Here is a 20,271-nt window from a genome sequence, read left to right as displayed (position 1 = left end):
ACCAAAGTAACAAAGGTCACCATCAGTAACACACTACAACGGCAGGGAATCAAATCCCGCAGTGCCAGTGCATGTCCAGGCCCGTCTGAAGTTTGCCAGAGAGCACATGGATGATACAGCAGAGGATTGGGAGAATGTCATGTGGTCAGATGAAACCAAAGTAGAACTTTTTGGTATAAACTCAACTCGTCGTGTTTGGAGGAAGAAGAATACTGAGTTTCATCCCAAGAACACCATACCTACTGTGAAGCATGGGGGTGGAAACATCATGCTATGGGGCTGTTTTTCTGCCAAGGGGACAGGACGACTGATCCGTGTTAAGGACAGAATGAATGGGGCCATGTATCGTGAGATTTTGAGCCAAAACCTCCTTCCATCAGTGAGAACTTTGAAGATGAAACGAGGCTGGGTCTTCCAACATGACAATGATCCAAAACACACCGCCCGGGCAACAAAGGAGTGGCTCCGTAAGAAGCATTTGAAAGTCCTGGAGTGGCCTAGCCAGTCTCCAGACCTCAACCCCATAGAAAATCTGTGGCGGGAGTTGAAAGTCCGTGTTGCTCGGCGACAGCCCCAAAACATCACTGCTCTCGAGAAGATCTGCATGGAGGAATGGGCCAAAATACCAGCTACTGTGTGTGCAAACCCTGGTAAAGACCTATAGTAAACGTTTGACCTCTGTAACATAACCTTTGTTGGCAATATCAAAGTATTGAGTTGTATTTTTGTTATTGACCAAATACTTATTTTCCACCCTGATTTACGAATTAATTCTTTACAAATCCTACCATGTGGATTCATGGATTTTTTAAAAAAAAATTTTTTTCATTCTGTCTCTCACAGTTGAAGTGTACCTCTGGTGCAAATTACTGACCTCTGTCATCATTTTAAGTGGGGGAACTTGCACAATCGGTGGCTGACTAAATACTTTTTTGCCCCACTGTAAACGCATCAAAATCTAGTCCTTTTTTAGACCACTTCACTTTTGATTGTGTGTTGTAAGACACTGGCTCAAACCATGCAGTATTCACAGGTGTTGCAAAATGAGTGATACACAGCAAATTCAAAAGTGTTAAATGTTTTTGTGTTAATAGTCTCCTTGCAAAAGTAGAGTTAATTTTACTCTAAGTAGAGTCACATTCTTTTAATGTAACTGTGAGGTGTAAAATGATAGTAGTTAAAATCGAGTGTTAAAAATGAGTGTTTCTCTGTCAAATCTGGAGGTGTTAAAATAGAAACATTAACTCTTGACCTCTTAACTCTGAACTCCTAGAGGGGCTATGACACCAACAGAGTAAATTCACGGACTCCGCCCCCAGCACGGCTCCAATCGAAGCTGAAGTGAAGCCGTTTCAGAACATTTTGCTCTACATATTTGAGTTGTTTGCCATGCTTGGTAAGTCATTTTTTCAAAGATTGTTTCAATTGTTATTAGCTTTTACTTCTGTGGCTCTTTGGAGTTGAGACAAAGCTGTGTGAAAGGCATTAGCCATGTTGCTCAGTGATAGCATAACATTCTGTTTTAGCTAGCTGAAAGGTATTGTTTGCAGGCAAATACCGCAGCCTTGAAAAAAAGCTTGCATGTGAATTTTCAGTCAAACTTTTGGTCAAATACACCTAAAACAATGTCTAGAATGTGAAATGTTGGTATAATGGTGCTACTTGAAGCCTGAAAACGATCGCCCATAAAAAAAAAAAAAAAAACGAGCAAACAGCAGTAGCAGACGTCCTGACAGGGTTCTACGTTAGCATAGATCCCTCCAGAGTTTTGTGCACACGGTTTAGGTAAAAATTAAAAAGGTTGAGGTTTTACATTTAGTTCAGTATTACCTGTTGCCTGTGTCCTTGTCTTTTGGGAAAATACTTTACACCAGTAATGGCTCAAAGAGGATTCCTTTTTTTTTTTTTTTACTGTGCTGCAATTGTTTACTGGATTATTTGTGCCATTAATTAGTGTCAACTAATTTTTATTCAATCAGGATATGCTTGTGAAGATGGAATATGGGGGAGAGCAGAAGTGCGTTGAAGTTCCACAAAGTGATGAATGAAGGACATGCATATTGTATTGAAGAAATAAGTGTTGAGAATGCTGTTATTTGCATTTACCATGTCAGACCTTTTGATAAACAAAATTCTAATGAAAGTGAGAACATGTATACTGTGACATCTTTCAGAAAATGTTTTGAAATTGTTGTGCACAGTTCAGAATAAATGTTTTTCAAAAACCATTGCATCTTTTTAGTAAATGTTTATTTCCAAAAGAAATTTCTAGAAGTTCAGAACAGTAAAATTCCCGCTTTTTAGAATGAATTAGAAGATAACTCTTACGTAGTTAAACTAAAATACTCTTTGAGAGTTAATATATAAACTCTTAACACCAAGTGTTAAATTATCAACTCCAGACAGATTTGGTGTTTAACACTAAATCAGAGTTAACGTACCAACTCTCCAAAAAGAGTTAAATTAACACTCTCTGGTGTGGACCCATATAGACACTTTAATAGTGTTGAAATCAAATCCGACAGTGTTAATTTGGACATGCTGGATTTGCTGTGTACCCTCATGTGTTCAAGATGTGTGTTCATTTTATCCTTTACAAATCCTCTACTTTTAACATCACCGCAGCATGCCCAAACCATCACAGGAATTGTTCAGGAATTTATTTCTTCTCTCACAAATGTTCTCCTTTCTTAGCCAAACAAGTTAAACTTAGATTTAGTCTCTCTATAACTTATTTTTTTCAGTTTTCTTCATCCTGCTTTCATTTTTTTCAGACCATCTCTGCAACTCTGCCATAAAGGCCAGGATGCTGGACACCCCTTTCCATTACTGACTCTGATTGCAGCATTTTGCCAGTATGATTTGATGAAACTGATCTTATTATTCAAGTCACCTTTTAGTAAACTAGAGATTGTTGCTCAGTTTTCCATCAGGGTCTTCCTCTTTTTCTTCTATTCTGGTTTGAAGCAGTTTGAACTTGTTCTTATATAGTGCTTTTCTACTCTGAGCACTTGAAGTGGTTTATTCAACATGCCTCATTCACCCATTCGTACAAGCACTTTTTTCTGTGCTTTTCTACACTGTAAAAAAAAACGTGCTGTTTTTACAGGAAAACCCTGGCAGCTGGGGTTACCAGGGACTTCCTGTAAAAACGCTTTACAGATGCAACTTGTAAATTGATTTACAGTGAATGAATCTCAGATTAAAACTGTTAAATCTACAGGAAAAAGAAGTTAATTTCACACATAGATGTGATATATAAATACACTATTTCCTGTATCTTTTACAAGTAATAAATGCTTTTTGTGGATCCATAAACTGCAAAATTAACAGGGAAATATCGTACAAAGAACTAATTTAACATGGTAGAACTACGGTGAAACTGTGCATATTAAATGGAGCTGCTCTGTAAATTATACATAAAATCTATGCTGAATATTATATGTTTTAATGTAAAATTTTAACCATAACCCAGCAAATTTCTTACTGCTACGCCTACACCCAAACATGCAAAAATACATCTTGAGAAAACACAAGAGAGGAAAATATCACTTTTGGGAAATTTATTTTGCAGCCACATTAGCAAAATGACAGCAAATGGATCCATTTTTCCAACTAACACAATATGCAAGGCACACAGCAACTACACAATTCAATCAAAATATAGGCTATAAAAGCTGTGGAACATTCCTGCAAAGCAAGAACCATGTTCATGAAACAAGCATTTGTTAGACCCTCCACCAGAAAAAGTTAAATAACCTGTTAAGACCAATCATAGAGCACTGGGTGTGCCCCGCTAAGCGGGGTACTGTGACGGGGCACTCCCCGCTTAGAGCACTGGGTGTGCCCCGCTAAGCGGGGAGTGCCCCGTCACAGTGCTCTATGATTGGTGCACAATCATCTCTATGATTGTGCACCAATCAGAGCACTGGGTGTTTTTTGTACTGGGTATATATATGACACAATCTCACTGCACTTAGCCTAACCCTTCATTGCCCTGAAGAATTCTGTGGTGTACGGACCTCCTCTCCAAGGAAAGAAAATGCAGAGAAGACTCACTACTCAGCAGGCGTTGGAAATGATCCTGACGGAAGTCGACCCTTGTGACTCGGATGGAGAAGACCTAGAAGTTCAGCCGGATTCGGACTCAGAGCTGTCTGATCAGTCTTCCGGTTAGTTTCATTTCATGTTATTTCCTTTTTCATTTCAAACAAGTAAGTGGATGTAGTTAGTAAGTTTGTTTGACCTTCCCATTGCTCACAATTTGAATTTGTTCACACTGCAGATGAGGAGACTGCTTCTCCACCGAAAAAGAGAGCTTGTTTGGGGACTGAGACAGCGAAAGATGGCACAGTGTGGCGTGAAGAACATGTGGGGACCCGTCTCCCTTTCACCCCAATAGAACCGTACACTGCAGATGGAGAGCCAACGGCTAAGGCCAGGAGAAGTATCTCGAGTCGCCTTCAGAGCTTCCTGTGTTTCATCACTCTTGACATGCTTCATAGCATTCAAGAATGGACTATTCAACATGCACAGTAAACGGAGCATGTTCATTGGTTCATGGACCTCCCTGAACTAATGGCATTTATTGCAATTGTCATCTTGCGGGGGGTTTACAGGGTTCCATCGGTAAATGACTGCTGGTCAGCAAACCTGGGAAACCCACAGATAATTGGAACTATGGCACGAAACCGCTTCCAAGACATCATGCAACACCTACGCTTTGATGACAAGTCCACCCGCAGTGATCGAGCAAAGACTGATAAGTTCGCTGCAATTTCCAGTGTGTGGGGATCATTTGTCACCAACTGCATCACGTGCTACAACCCTGGTCTACATATCACCGTTGATGAACAGCTTTTCCCATCAAAGACTCGGTGCTGTTTCCTGCAGTATATTGCAAGTAAACCGGACAAGTTTGGGATCAAGTTTTGGGTGGCCTGCGACCTAAAATCCAAGTACATTTGCAATGTCTTCCCATATCTTGGCAAGGACCCCAATCGTCCCACTGGGGAGAGACTTTCTGAAAATGTAGTAATGAGGCTGATGGAACCATTCCTAGACAAGGGCAGAAATGTTACCACGGACAATTTCTTCACATCGCTTTCACTTGCGCAAAAACTTCTTGGACGGAAAACCACCATCCTCGGCACAGTCAACAAGATTCGCAGGGAAATTCCTCAATCCACTAGACAGACAGATCGCAATGAATTCACCACTCAGGTATGTTGCAGGTCTTTTGTGGTTCTATGTTTATGTGTTTCATTGTGTGTAAAAGGGCTATGGAAATAACAATTTATCTTATTTCTTAGGTGTTTTCAACCTCTGCTGCCACGCTGACGGCGTATGCGGCCAAACGGAAGAAGACAGTCTATATTCTTAGCAGCATGCACAGCGTGGTTCAGACTGATAACACTACCAAAAGGAAGCCAAACACTGTCACCCTTTACAACAAAACAAAGTGTGGCGTGGATGTGATGGACCAGATGGTTCGGGAGTACACTGTCCGCAAAGGAACACGGCGCTGGCCAGTTGCCGTGTTTTATAACATGATTGACATGGCAGCACTGAATGCACATGTGCTGTATCAAGCATGCACCGGGACGAAGGAAAGACGGGTGGACTTCCTGGTGGAGCTTGCAAGGGAGTTGGCTCGCTCTCATGTAGCTGCGAAGAAGGCAAGAAAAGAACAGTTGCTTCGGACACAACCCTCCACACCGAGCCCTGGAAAAAGGGCCACGTGTCAGGTCAAACACAGATGCAAAAAAATCAGGCCACTGTGTGATGTGTTCACTGCTACAGGTACACATGTGGTAAATGCAGACGACAGATACCGTGGCAGTGCCAGGATTGTGAGTGATTGCTGAAAATGTTGAAATGTACTCACTCACTTTTTATCATTATTTGTAAATATGTGTACAAATGGTTGGTTTTTTGTACTGTTTTCATCAATAAATGTCAGCAACAAAGGACATACAAAGGACATGTGTTGATTTCTCCCTAAGATGGCAAACTGAAACACTCCACTCCCCCACCCCCTCAATCACTCACCCCCACTCCCCTCCCTCCAGAATTCCTAGGTAACAACCTAATATACATATGAATGACTAGCCAATTTAGCTTCCACTTCCAGCATTTGACTGCTCTCCGGCTTTTAAAGGTAGAACGGTAGAAGCCTGGCAATCCCAGTGTTAAAACAAAAAACACATATTGTGCCAAAAATGATCATAATCACCGTGCAACGCAACACACACCCTGCTGTCACCACAACCATGGCCCTGGTCAGAAAACATCAGCAAAACCACATGGTGAAACAAACCTACACATGTGGTCTAGAAACACTGCAGTAGCAGCATGTTGTTTTTTTCTTTTCTTATGTAAATAAAGAACATTCCTACAAAGAAAGAACATCTTCATGAATTGGCTTCATGCATTCGACCAGTAAAAGGTTCCAGTACACATTGTGGAACAAAATTAATAAAGTAAAACTAACAGTCCACAGAGAGTCAAGATTTAGGCTTAGCGCCACTCGTGGTCGGCGAGATCCTGAATCAGGGTGAGGACTCGAGGGTTCACACTGAGATGACGCTTTGAGTTTTTGTTCTCTACTTTGGTTCCTTTTTCTGGGTTTATGGAGAAGAAACACCTGTAAAATAACAATCATATAAAAGTTTATTAAGTATTTTTATAATTGATCAGTTAAAATACACGTACAAAGTAAGTAATAATTAAGTATATACATATATATATACACACAGTCATGGCCATGACCACGTTCAAGACAAAGTATAACCAAAATGCTGTGGGGAAGTGAACATAGTGGAAGACCAGGCTGGGATACGTGAAAAGACTGAAGGGTATTGAAGATGGAGTTTACCTTTATTCCTCTGACGTCTTGGATAGTTTCTGACTGGAAATCAGCAACAGCCGCGTCATATGTCTCTGGAGTGCGTGGAGGACCACAGGCATTCGGATCAGCATAAAACTCACTTCGTGTTACTTCACAGTACCTGCAAAAATATTGAGAGCAGCTGAAGTTTTCTGTAAACCCTCCTATGCAATGAGAACCCAAGTTGTCCCCAGCAATACAGTAAAGACCCCCTTTTACTGTTTCTCCATCTACATCTATTCCATCTGTCTCCAAAGATTTCAGATCTGCCAACAACTCTGAGAAAACTTTGGCTATTCCAAAACGCTTGAAGTCATTCTCAACACACAACAAGACTAAAAACATGTTATCTGTATTTGAACGCAAATGAATGGGTAAATTTGCTAATGACAGATAGACTGCAAGAAGTTTGTGCGTCTTTTTAGCAGAACCCAGGGGATTCACTACCTCAAATGAATCTTGGTACAAAATCAGTTTGAGGCTTTCCGGGTTTTCATTAAAGAACTGGTGACATTTGAAAATTTTGCCATCATATAAATCCTTAAAAATTTCTACATCAGGACCCCCAAACTGTTGTGACTGTGTATTCCTCCATAACTGTGACTCTAAAAAGCTCTTCAGGGTTTCTCCAACTGGTATGTAGTAAGCACATTTTTCTGTCATGTTTTCATCCATTCCCAATGGCACTTTCTTGGGTTCTGTGTATTTAAACATTTTTTTGAATGTTTGATTTCTGGTGTGTGTTGTTCCTAGTTGTCCCTGATGGCAAGCAGAGAACAAATCTGACTCTTTAATGCAGTCACAGATTTTAGTGACTGCTTCATCTGATAGGTTCATTTCATTTTTTAGTAAACAACTTACCTTATTAATTGTGTAGGCTTGACCCAATTCGTGCACATTCTGCATTTCCTCAGCAATACTCTGTATAGTAGAGGCAGGAATTAGCAGCTGTCCTTGCAGTTTAAGGTAAAAGAGACACATGTTTCTGAGATAAGAATGACTATCCTTCTCTGGCATATCACTGGCTGAACTAGCAGATGCCATGGTTTCATGTGTGTTTTCTGAATATTCTGTACTGTCATTTGGGGGCTGAGGACGAGATTCCTTGTACATGTCATCAATACCATCTGGGGAACAAGCTTTATGCTTCCTACACATGTGAGAAGTAAATGATGACTTTTTTGTAAACATTTGCTTACAACCACTTACTGGACATGACACAGACCTGCCCTCTGCAATATGATCGTTTAAGTGAGACACTAGCTCTTTCACTGTTTGAAAATGGCGGGCACATAATGAAACCGCACATTTTAAATCTGCAACAAGAGCTTTAGGAGTAGCTTGAAGTGCAGGTGCATTGTGCACACGATAAAAATGCCCCTTGAAAGCAGAGTACATGGTGAATGTTTGGCTGCAATTGGCGCCAACACATTTAAAAATACAACAAGGCTCATTCTTATGCACTCTGCAATGTAGTACATAGCCTCTTAATGTGACCAATACCTTTTTACAAAAGACGCAGATGATCATTTTTAGTATTTCAAAAGTTTGCCTGTGCTTTTCAGCTGAACTAGCATGCTAGCGCTAGGTTATGAGCATTGGTCTAAATATCAACTGGTGCTTTTATCTCGAAAAAACGTCGCCTAGATATTGAACTTACCGTGCAGACTTTCTGACGAACAAACACAGATCCTCAAAAAACACTTGAAATCGTATGTTTGTAATTTGTCCTAACAACGTAGTTGCTGAAAGTTCAACGTTTTCTTCTCCCGTCTTCTCTCTCGTGCTGGCTCGTTAGCTATAGTCGTGAACTAGGCGCTCTTCCCCTCCCACCCTCAAGTCATTATCCAATCAGTGACGAGCTTCAGATGCACATTCAAAATTAGGCGCGCTCAGTGCAACGGTGAGTGGCTTGAAATAGCTTACAGCTCTGTGGAGATGAGGCACCATAGAGATCCTATGGGAGGCACTGTAAGTTTGTTTAGCCTGTAATAATGAGACATTGCTGACCCAACCCAAAAAAGTATTCTAGTCTAAGTATCACATTGCAATTAAAAGAAACATGAAGAATACAAGCATTATGACAGAAGCATTACTTAGTCGTTAAATAATAATTTCTTATTGGTTACCCTACAATAGGCTGAAAATAGCCCGAATGATTTAAGAAAAAAACATGATGTAAACAATTTTAATTGTATATTTTTATATAGCCTATAAATGGAGAGGCAACCTCTCAGGTTCACAATGACATCTTCTGTGAAAACATTTTTATTAGTCCTATCCATGACTTTGCATCATTTCATGAATCATGTTAAAAGTAGGCCGAGTACATCCATGCAGTTGTAAAGTGACTTACATATAGGTCATGTGCTTTTAAGAAAAACTGACTAAAACTGTGATTTTTACAGTATTTGCATGTCAAATTAACATGATTGTTTGGTTATGAGTATTACGGTGTTTCACTGTTTTTATTCACAGTATTTGTAGTTTTAACCAATAAATTTGATTATAATCACACATTCATGTTGTAAATATAACAGGAACATTCTGTTTAGGAGGAGTAGAACTGCCTAACTTTCAGCACTACTTCTTAGCCAACAGGCTTCAGTTTATCTCAGGATGGCTAAAACATACCCTCTTAGATGAACCTTGGCTAGATGTAGAACAAGCACTTTGCAATAATCTAGAGATCTCAGACCTACCATTTATCAGCTCAAACATCCAACGACATGAATGCTTTAAAAGCATCAACATCAGCTCTTCTCTGACAGCATGGTGGGAGTTTCTAAAATTGACGGCGTCTTCATTAATCCCATGCAAACATACACCTATCTGGAACAACCCTGACATATTACAAAACAATAATATGATAAACTTTTCAGATTGGAGTGGTAAAGGAATCAAATATTTAGAACATATACTAGAAGGAACAGAATTTATTTCATTTGACGGACTAGTTACACAATATGGGATCAACAAGAAAAGATTTTTAGAATATCAACAAATTAAATCCATAGTAAAAAAGAAATTTAAACCGGGTCAAGTTGAACTACAAACACCACCAAGTGTGGTTCAATTTCTTACTCTTAAAACCCCCAAATTACTATCCAAAATATACAGAATGCTTTCTAAAACAGATGAATCAATATCACTTCCTATTGCAAAATGGGAAGCGGATTTATCAGTTAACTTAGACCTAAACTTCTGGTCTCAGATTTGCTTAAAAACCTTTCATCTAATTAGAAATCCCAGTCTTCAATTAATTCAATACAAAATATTACATAGAGTGCACTATACAGGTCATCGGATGTTCAAGATGGGCTTTACGTCTACCAACAACTGCTCACACTGCCAAACCAATTCACCGGACAATTATATCCACGCTCTTTGGTTCTGTCCACCAGTTCAGAAGTTTTGGCGCGAGATATGTGAAGACTTATCGAAGTGTCTGAAATGTAACATTCCAACCTCCCCCTTAGTGTGTTTGTTGGGCAGCTTAGATAATGTCACTTCAGAAAAGAATATCGCCCATATGGTTTTCACTGCCCTATGCATAGCCAAGAAAACAGTCCTCATGAACTGGAAAAATAAAAATAATCTTAATTCTAACCAATATAATTATCTATTAGATTACATTAGTCTTGATACAGCTTCTGCCACCACATCAGATCAATTGCTCTGGGCTCCTTTGATCAGCTCCATCACCTAGTGGGGGTGGGGGGGTCATAGTTTGGTCCCGCCTTCACTGTTGTGATTGGTGTGGGGGTAGGGACAGGCTTAGGGCGTCGGGGGGTTCCCTGGAGGCATCTTCCTTGGGGGGCTCAACCCGGGGTAGCGGTCATGTCCGGTTAGGGGCTCTGTTGGCTCTCAGGTGACTGTTTCCTTGCGGCTGCGTGCAGCGGGGCTAGGGGAGGGTCTGTGCTGACGGACGTGGGTTACTGACCTGGTAGCCTGGCTGCCCCTGGGTGGGTCCGGGATGGGCGTGAGGTTCTGGGGGCGCTCCGTCTCTGGGCTGGGGCCCGGGCCGGGCCTCGGGGGCTTGGGTCCTGGTTGGTGTGTTGCCGGGGTTGTTGGCGGGTGGGTGCATGGGGGCCCAGCCCTGGAGCAGGGTGCCGCCGGTGCATCGAGCCACCTGGGGGGCTCTTCAACTGGTGGGGAAGATTGTCACATCTTGCAGGAGCTTTCCTCTCCTCAGGGGCTCTCTCTGCAGGAGGGGGAGATACAGGAGAGGTGGAGGAAGATCTCAGCCTGGGTGTTTATTGTCTTATGTAGTCTGGAAGAAGAGTGGATGGTGGGGTGGGTGCAGTTTTCTCTGTGGTGGGGTTGGGTGGACTGTCCCGGGCTCTGTGGGGCCGGGAGGCGCTGCTGCGCTGGGCCCCGGTCTGGATGGGCCTGGGCCCCCTTTCCCTGGCGGGTCGCGGAGTATGGGGGTGCCTACTGGGGTCAGCGGGGGAGCTGGCCCCAGGGAGGGGTCACTTGCCCCTCCCTTCCTTCCCTCCCCATCTCCAGCTGCCTCCCTCTTCCCGCTCCACCACAACCACCCACACATGCAGGACCTTGGAGTAGGGGTATGTCACCAGGGTGCAGAGGAGGCCAACCCCCCCCCCCCCCCCCCCCCCCCTGTCCCCTTCTAGCTGCCTCTGCCTCAATTTTATCCCACAACTTAGACATTCACATTACTCCCACTCTCATTACACATACATATAGGATCTTTGGGGTGGGCACGATACACGGAATCCAAAGTACCATCAGGGTGTACACCCCACCCCTGGCGTCGTTTCCCACCTCTCAATGTTAAATACACGTAGACATTGAGGGCTAACAGGAGGGATCATGCGCTTACCTGCTGCTCTCTGGCAGGTAGCTCCATGCCCTCCTGGGTTTTAAATGCACCTTAGAACACACATGCATCAACACTACAATGAGCGGGTGGAGGGAGGTTTGGAGTCTTCTCTCACCCCCATTCTCTGCGACCTGCTGGAGCGGGGGGGCTAGGAGGAGGAGTTGGCCGTCCGACTGCGGTCTGGAGTGTGGGGCCTCCCTGCTGCTGCAGAGTCGGGGCGGTCTGCCTCCCCCCACCGCAGGGAAAAGGGTAACACCACCTGGGTCTGGGTGCAGTTCCCCCCTCCAGGGGCAAGGGTACCTAGACCCGGTTTGTAGAGTAGGCTTGGGGAGTGTGATCGTGTGTACAGCGTCTCTTTATGTCTGTCTCCACGTTGGTTGAGTGTGGAGTAAGTGCATATGAGAGCATGAGGGTGGGAATGGATGTTTTGTATATGTGTGTGCCTGTATTTCTGTGTCTATATGTCAGGTTGGGTGTCAGGCGCCACCTCTCTGGGGACATCTTAGGCCCTCCAAGGTTTGGAGGCCTATCTCCCCCTACCACCACTTCCCCTGCCAGTGGCGGACTCCCTCAGACATCGGTGCGTTGGTGGTTCTTTGTGTCCGGGGATGGGCGTCCAGGTACACACCGGCTCACTCCTTGGCGGCCGCTTATCGGGGCCTGGAGCCTGGGGCTCGCTCGGGCCACTTCGGAGGTGGGGTGCCCCCAGCCTCTCGGCCTGGGGCTCGGTCACTCAGGCACGGCTGGCTGCCGGCGGAGCTCACGGGCGCGTCACTGCAACTCCCCCTGGCTTCTGCTCCGCGGCTGCTGAGTGAGCCCTCATCTGGGACTCTCCTCAGCTCTTTCTGGGACAGTGGCGCGGCTGCTCCTCTGTTGGTCTTCCTTGGTCTCTTGTGTTCTGGGGGCCTCTGGATGTCTGGAGTTTTGAGCTCCTCCATACCTGCTTCATACCCTGGAGGACGGGGCTGTGGCCCCCCCACACCCTCTAGCAGATCATTACATGAAGGAACCATTTAAAAAAAAAAAAAACAAGCGCGTCCATGCTCACAGGTGTACACACGGGTGATCACACCCACAAACTACACCCCTTTTGGCTCCTACCTCAAAGCACACTGTGTTCTGTTGATCTTATGTGCTGCACAATAATGTTTAATATTTAGTATTTACTGTCATATTCCCATATATCATTGTGATGTTGTTTATTCTATTACTCTTGTTCTCTTCTGCTTGTTTTCTTTCTTTCTCAGCAGGTGACCCAGGTGATTGATATATGCATTTTTTTTTCTTCTTTTTTTTTCTGCTCATTCTGTTGGTTTTTGTCTTTTGCCCTTCTCCCCCGTCCCTCTTCTCAGCTGTTTCTCTTTCCCTCTTTCTTTCTCCCCTTCTTTCCCCCAGTCAAGTCTTTCCCGTATTCAGTAAGTGAAAATAAAATGAACAATAAAAGGTGAATCAAATGGACCATTACGGCAAAGCTGGGATGGTCAATTTGGTAAAGTAAATCCGTTGGGCATCTTTCTTTGCCTTTAGACAACAATTCTGATGGCAAAAGAGCCAAACGGGACAGGCAAAAAAAAAAAAAAAAAAAAGGAACATTCTGTTTAAAGGTTTACAATAATTCACTGTGATCGAAACAGGAAAGTTCTGTTTTGGGGTTTACTATACATTTCTGTAGGGGTTTTACATGGTTTTTATGTCAATTTCACTGCCCTTTTTTACAGTGTACCTAAGTGCTTTTAATCATTTCCACACATTAACACTCCAATGGATGTATCAGTGACCAACTTGGGGTTCAGTATCTTGCCCAGGGTAACTTTGGCATGTAGACTGGAGCATCCAGGGATTAAAACATAATCTTTCCAATTAGTAGGTGATCTGCTTTACCTCCTGAGCTACAGTCACCATACGATTAACCTATTTTAAAAACTGAACTAGTATGATAAAATACTTGACTCTCCACAACAAATACAAAAGGATTTCTAAGATTTACATTATTTACAATGGAAAAACTCCCACTAGTTGACATGGACAGAGGTAACACAGACAATCTGACACTGAATAAAGGAAGACAGAGGACTTAAGTGTAGACAGGAGGTGATCAGGGGAAGTGGAGACACATGGGGAAACAGCTGACTGAAATGAAAATAATGATGCCACAGGGGAAGTGAAATTAAACAAAATGAACAAAGAAACACAAGACTCTTTTAAAATAAACCAGGAAACACTGAGAGATATGGACACGACAAATAACACAGAAGACAAGAACAGACTCACAGAAGGGGACATAGATGGAAACCTAAACTAGAATAAAATTCAACCAAATCTTACCCAATAATGGCAACACAAGAACTAAGCATATATTAAATATAAGAACTCCAAAAAACACACAATGAACTAAAAATTGCTGGGTCACAGATGCAGCCCCTGACAACAAGCCCACAATATAATCACATGAACTTAGGCAAAACATCTTCAACAGCCTCAGTAAACGAAAGTTTAAATTTGATAGCAAAGTTGTATTCTGACCACAATTCTCCTTTACCTCTTCAATAAAATCAGTGTACTTTAGGGGAATTATAGTGATGACTTAAGGTACATAAGAAATTTCAGTACTGCTCACTGAGTTCTGGCTCTCGATGAACTCATTACTAGGTGCATGAACATGAACCAGATGTTATTTTCTGCCAGTGACTTTTCATGTTTTTGTTTACTATTACGATCATATGTTCCTTTAGCAGATCTCTGCAACTTGAATAATCACATAGTACACTCCATCTGTGCAGTCTTATGTTCACAAATGATGACAGTCCAGGACAAAAATATCTTTTGGTGTTGGTGTTTGACTCTGAGTCTAACAGTTTGCAATTGCTTTTCAAGTCAAGAAGTGCAGATCACTCATCTGAGTATAACATGGATATCCCTATATTCTTAGTCTTCTTAGTCATGTTCCAGCAACAGCACCCTGCCCACGTCTTAGTTAACGGAGCAGCAGGCCCATTGTCTGCCATTTCTGTTACTAATAGACATGTAATTTTCTATGGTACATTCTATGTCTATGGGTTATATTCAAGCTATATTCATAGAAAACTACACATGAATTTGTTGCAAGAAAAGACAGATTGTTACATGACTGAGAAAAAAAAGCTTTGCATCAATTTAAGAATCAGTCTTTCGCATATTTTAGTTGCATGTTTTCTTTGTGGCTGCTACATATTCATATTATTATTATTGTTAATATTGCTGTTGTTGTAAATATAATTTTACATTGAATTTTTTTTAGTTTTTTGAAACAACATTAAATCATATTATAGAATTTTTATAATAAAACATTTTCATCATATACAAAAATATATTACATTATTTAAAAAAATAATAATTTTGATATAGTGTTGATAAAGTACACTGAAAAAAAGGGACTGGCCATCTCTTGGATTTATGTAAGCATCTTGCATGTATTTAACACAATTGCCTCATGTTTTAAAGTTAAATGTAACTATATAGTGTAAAAACTACATGATATGCAGAAAGGGTGTATTAAATTGTTCATATCATGTTCAGGTGAAGTAAGTTAATAAGATAGCAACGTTAAATCTCGTGAAACCACGCGTGATTTCATCTCGCGGGCTTTGGATCGTGGTTTAAAAAAGGCATCCATCTCAGTCAAGTCGAGCAGCCAACTCTACGTTTTTGGTATGTCTTGATTTTTTGAATTAATTTTTACCATATTTCAGCCAAATGTAGTTAAACGTCTAGAGTGTCGCCATGTAACATGCTAAAAAAGAGCCGTTAGCTTATTTGCTGTTTTATCTGTTGTCAAAGAATTGGCGCTTTTTCATTTGAATTTGTCTTTGGCACAAGAGCCGTAATATCACATTAAACCTAATTACGAGGCACTCATAACATAATTTGGTTTTCTGTGTGAATAGATTTGTCAACTGACTCTTCAGTTACATTGTGTATTTACTGCACCGTGGTGTTAGTGAGATTTTGGACACTGAACAGCTTTAGCTAATATCATCAGCGGCATTATGCTAGCTTACATCCCTACCCCTCCTGCCCTCACCTGCTGTCCTTTTGTTTTTGTTTTTGTTTTTTTTGCTGCACATTGAGAGATGACCTCTATTCTGCATTTCACCAGGAGTCAGCTGATGGATTGTGGGTTCAAGGTGTTATGGTAAGAAAGTATATTCGATTTTCGTTTCTGTAACTTAATTATAATAGGTTTTTTATAATTATTAGGTGCATGCATACTCACCCTATTAATACAACTGAGAAATCCAAAATCTGCCATAGGTTTATCTTATACCTGTATGTATTGCCAGAAAGGTGATTACTGGACTCACATTAATGCACACTTGAACTGAAATGAGGTTGTAACTTGTGGGTTGTTGGGTTGCAAATCAGAAACAAACATCTTTGGATTTTTTTAATCCCATAAGATCTGGAAACACAGTTTTTATTCAACAAAACATTACTGATTAACCAAGCACAGTGCCTGCTGTTATTTCAAAATAATTTTATGTTATTTCAGATAAAATGCAGCATTCCAGTGCATCCCAACCATGCATACAGTCAAGGTTTCTGACGGAGCTGAGTTTTTCTCTGACAGTCTGCTGAAAGTGTTTGCAAAGTGATCGGGGGAACAGTGCACAAAGCTAAAGGATGTAGCTGCCATGATGACAGTAAGAACTTTAAAATTCTTGAACTACAAAGTGTATATGTATTGCATTAGGTCAGTAAAAGATTTTTATGCTACATCCATTGAAACCGTCAACTATTACCTGTGAGTACCGATTCCACTAAAAGGATGCCATAATTTTCGTCATGCATTTACTGGCCCACTGAGAAAAAATTATCTTTTTTTAAAAATAAATGTTCTGGAAACTATATATCCATAAAGTTGATGTCAAACAGGAACTTTTGATATTGCTTTGTAGATGCTGGTGTTGCATGTTGACTGGTTTAAAAAGTCAAGAGTTTTTGTCTGGGATCATTTTCTTCTGTGCTACTGAAAAGTTCACAAATCTCTGTTTTCTTTGTTATAATACTCAAGGATGACATTAATGCTCGGAGTCCCTCATCAAAGTGCTCCGCATCTGTGTGAAAGACAATTGCAACATCTTGGTGCAGGAGTTCATGGTGAGTGTTTTATGAGTAGATTGTGGATTTGCAACATTTAAAAATGCATTTAGTTATCCACTTGATCCTCATTGGACTGGTTAGGACCAGTAGTCCTCTTTAATAATTTGAAGTTCACATGAGGCCTGGTAGTGAACTCGGCCGCCGGCCCTTGAGGCCCCACCCCTGTATTAGGGGTCACATCAGTGTGAAAAAACTTTAAATTTGTCATTCTAGTGAACAAAGGAAAATCCCACCAATATTTACATTAGCTTTTGTTTGAAAAAATGACCAACTGACCAACAGCTAACCAAATTGTGGGGCTGAAAGTCTAAATTCTAACATCTTCTGAGTGACATAACCTGGATTTCTGATGGGCCGGTGTCTTTCTAACAAAAACTAATGTAAAGCATTTGAAATTATTATGTTTTTCACCCTCTCTTAGAAACTCTGTTAGACCATGAATGGCAGCATGGCAGGCCACTCTTTGGCTATAGCTATTTACTATGTTGCTTGCATTGGTTTAAATTACTCTAACATTAGAACTGGTAGATTCAAAAGAGATGAGTTTAAAAAGGAATCTTAAAGAAATGTTTTGTGTTTAACCAGGACTTGACTGAGGCCACTGCACAGATTGAGAAAACCACAATGAACATCTGTCTCCAGAGATGCGCCAGGCAATGACTTTTCTGATGTTGTTCTTCAAGATCTGGATAACGTGACCTTTGCAGTAGCCATGCTGTTTGGACCTTTTTTATTCCTTCAACATGAGTTACCCATCACAACTCTGCTACACTTTTGAGGTGATTCAAAGGGTGGTAATGGAGTTGGATGCAACTCAGCTCTCAAGGAAAGCTCACAACTAAGACAAAACTGCTCCTGCAACGAAGCTCACTGTTATGCATGTGAGGTGACCAGCTCTAGGTGAGAGGACATTTAAATCTCACACTTGTTCTGCTGCATTTTTGAAGCTCAATTCCAGAAACGGATCGCAGGGTTCATTTTTATATACTCTGCAACTGCCATGAGGACGAGCCGTTTTTGTTGTTGTTGTTTGTTTTTCCTTTTGCTCTGTACAAGTTCTGTTTGTCTGTTTGGCAGCATTTTTAAATTTGTCTTTGTATTTTTTCTTTCTTTTACTAGTGAAGAGATGTAGCGTGAACAGTTATACAGTCTAAATATCCCATATGGGTCGTGTGAAATGGTATTTTCAATTTCATTCAGTTGAAGTAAAGAACGTTGAATATTTCTAAGTGTGCTGTTTTGAACCAAGATGTCACAGTATGATCAGTGCTGTATTTTTGACAGTCACTGTATCAATGTTATTTTTGCGTCTCTTGAATAAAGGTTTTGACCTGCAAGTGCTAATTTCTTTAGTTATTGGGGTAAAATGGGTAATGTTAATAGGAAGGTGTTTGCCAATTCAGTAACCTAATTTAATGTTAATGGAAACTAACATTACCTCAAATTGTTTAGTTATAATTGTTGTTTAACTGAATCTTGATGTCAGAGGCCTTAAATAGAATGTTTTGATTTGTTCTTTCCCAACATTTTTCAAAAGAAACAGTCTAATTTCTTTACTGTGATTGATTCCAGAGAACACGGAAGAACTGACATTATTTAACTGTTGATTTATATAGATTCAGTGGAGGAGTAATGTCAGTTTAATTCTTTACCTACTGTCAATGCAGTGAAATTAGACATTTTGTTTTGAAAGGTTACTGGTGGATGCCAGCAACCATCTTGGAAGAGAACAATACAATCTGTTATAAGGCCTCCATTTGAAAATTGTGTATTTGATACTAGAATATAATAGCAAAATGTAATTTGAAGATAACATGTAGTATTTAAGTGACCAAGTAGTATTGGGTAAAAGTTATTGAATCGTGTTGGGATAACGTGAGAAAATTGTGAAGGATTAAAATATTCCAAGAGATCAAATTACTTCATCAAAACATGTTTAAGTCACATTTTATCAACACAAATTGCACAGGTTTATTGAACATGAATAAATTGTGTTAATTTAACTCAATTGTTTAAGTTGCTGCCGAAGCAAAACATCTGTGTGCAACAAATGTCCACCATTGAATTAAGTAAATCCAACAACATATTTTTTTCAGTGTAAAAGCACTCAGACTGCCTATAATGACATGCATTATACAAAATACCAATCTTGCATATTCTCATTAGCCATATTATAGAGTCAGGGGGATGATGCCAGAAATATCACATATTCTTTTCCAATTGTTAAATTTATCATTTTCTCAACCTTTCCCTCTGTTTGACCTAGAGTTAAGGGGATGTCTCTCATATCTCCAGTCTATAAGTGACAGAGCAGAAGTGCAGCATCATTTGGTCCATATGGTTCTGTTGTATTGAGAGTATAAATCTAGCAAGAGTTCCTCTGCAACAACAGTTTGGTTGAAATATGACATCTGGGATTTGAATAGGCTGGTATAGCTGCTGAATACCAAATAAAGTAAGTGAAGCTGTGGAAACATTATTCCTCCTATGGACCTGTTAAGAATAGATATGTCTGACACCACATGGATGACTGTAATGAACCTCAACTGTATGCTTACATCTTTGGGAATATGTAGTTGATTTGACAAGAATTAACATCATATTTCAGTTTCCCTGTATACTTACCATGTATTGACCTACATATTTATAGTGGTAACTGCTCAACATCATATTAGAGTTAGGAATATATTTTCTGAATAAAACCTCAGTATGTACTAAACATTCCTTGTTGTTCCTAGATATTCCTAGAGCAGAAATGTAGCTGACTCTAGTTTCCCACAATATTATAAATCTTGTGTATGTTTTTTTTTTTTGTACATAAAGGGTGGACATAGCAACAATCATGTCCTTTAGTTTGTTAATTGTGCTTTATGAAGCCTTGATTTGCTGGAGGCAGAATTTACTACATTTAGATGAAAGAGTGGACAAGTTAACAGCCAGTGCTAGCAAGCTTGGTTAGGATTCCACATCCATAAAATGGATAGGTCCATTGTGCTAATTAGTGCTAAAGAACATACCAATACTAGAACATAATATTTTTAGATGTTGGTCTTTAGTTCTTGTTATAATTTCCTCCTTAGGTTTAGACATTAATTTGTTCCCTCATTGCTTCCTATCTTATTCTCTTGTATAAGCTTCCCTAGGTTAAATTTGTGTGTCTGGATTTTCCTGTTTAGTTATGGTTCTCACTAACTTTTTTCTAATAGTTCTTTTTCTCTTTAGTTTCACTTCCCTTCCTGCCTCATTTTATTTAATTACTGTAACCCGCATCTCGTTACACCTCCTGCGTCCATTACCCCTAATGACCTTGAGTGTATTCAAGCCCTGCTCTTCCTCTGTCTTTTGTTACATTGTTTGTTAACCTCCCCTCTATGTTTCCAGTCAGTCTTTTTACTTTTCT

At 40.6% G+C, this 20,271-nt stretch overlaps 1 protein-coding gene and 1 long non-coding RNA gene across 4 annotated transcripts; one reads left to right on the top strand and one right to left on the bottom strand.

The window, feature by feature from the left end:
- Positions 1–6,926: 6,926 nt before the first annotated feature.
- LOC147314277 (uncharacterized) lies at positions 6,927–8,637 on the bottom strand. Of its 2 annotated transcripts, XR_015124844.1 has the most exons (3): positions 8,550–8,637; positions 7,751–7,810; positions 6,939–7,010 (listed from the first exon to the last, which is right to left on the bottom strand). XR_015124844.1 is itself a non-coding variant. In XM_086262786.1 (2 exons), exons 1-2 carry the CDS (start codon positions 8,417–8,419, stop codon positions 7,002–7,004), a joined length of 678 nt encoding a protein of 225 aa, XP_086118912.1. In that variant the 5' UTR covers positions 8,420–8,487; the 3' UTR covers positions 6,927–7,001. The 2 variants fall into 2 exon arrangements, 1 of the variants encoding a protein (XP_086118912.1); XM_086262786.1 differs by lacking the exon at positions 8,550–8,637 and having other exon boundaries at positions 6,927–7,010; positions 7,751–8,487.
- A 6,496-nt stretch (positions 8,638–15,133) lies between these two features.
- Positions 15,134–18,945, top strand: LOC147314276 (uncharacterized). Of its 2 annotated transcripts, none has more exons than XR_015124625.1 (5): positions 15,134–15,419; positions 15,868–15,903; positions 16,261–16,411; positions 16,783–16,868; positions 17,457–18,945. It is a non-coding gene; the product is annotated as an uncharacterized LOC147314276 (long non-coding RNA). The 2 variants fall into 2 exon arrangements; XR_015124626.1 differs by having other exon boundaries at positions 15,840–15,903.
- The last annotated feature ends 1,326 nt before the right edge of the window (positions 18,946–20,271 follow it).

Source organism: Aulonocara sp. 'chitande type north' Nkhata Bay, linkage group LG14 (genome assembly GCF_057382095.1).
Source record: "Aulonocara sp. 'chitande type north' Nkhata Bay isolate Kocher_YH1m ecotype deep benthic linkage group LG14, A_spYH_male_GT1.1, whole genome shotgun sequence".
In the NCBI taxonomy this organism is placed as follows: Eukaryota; Metazoa; Chordata; class Actinopteri; order Cichliformes; family Cichlidae; genus Aulonocara; species Aulonocara sp. 'chitande type north' Nkhata Bay.
Note: the sequence above shows the minus strand (reverse complement) of the source record. Positions and strands in the feature narration are given on the sequence as shown.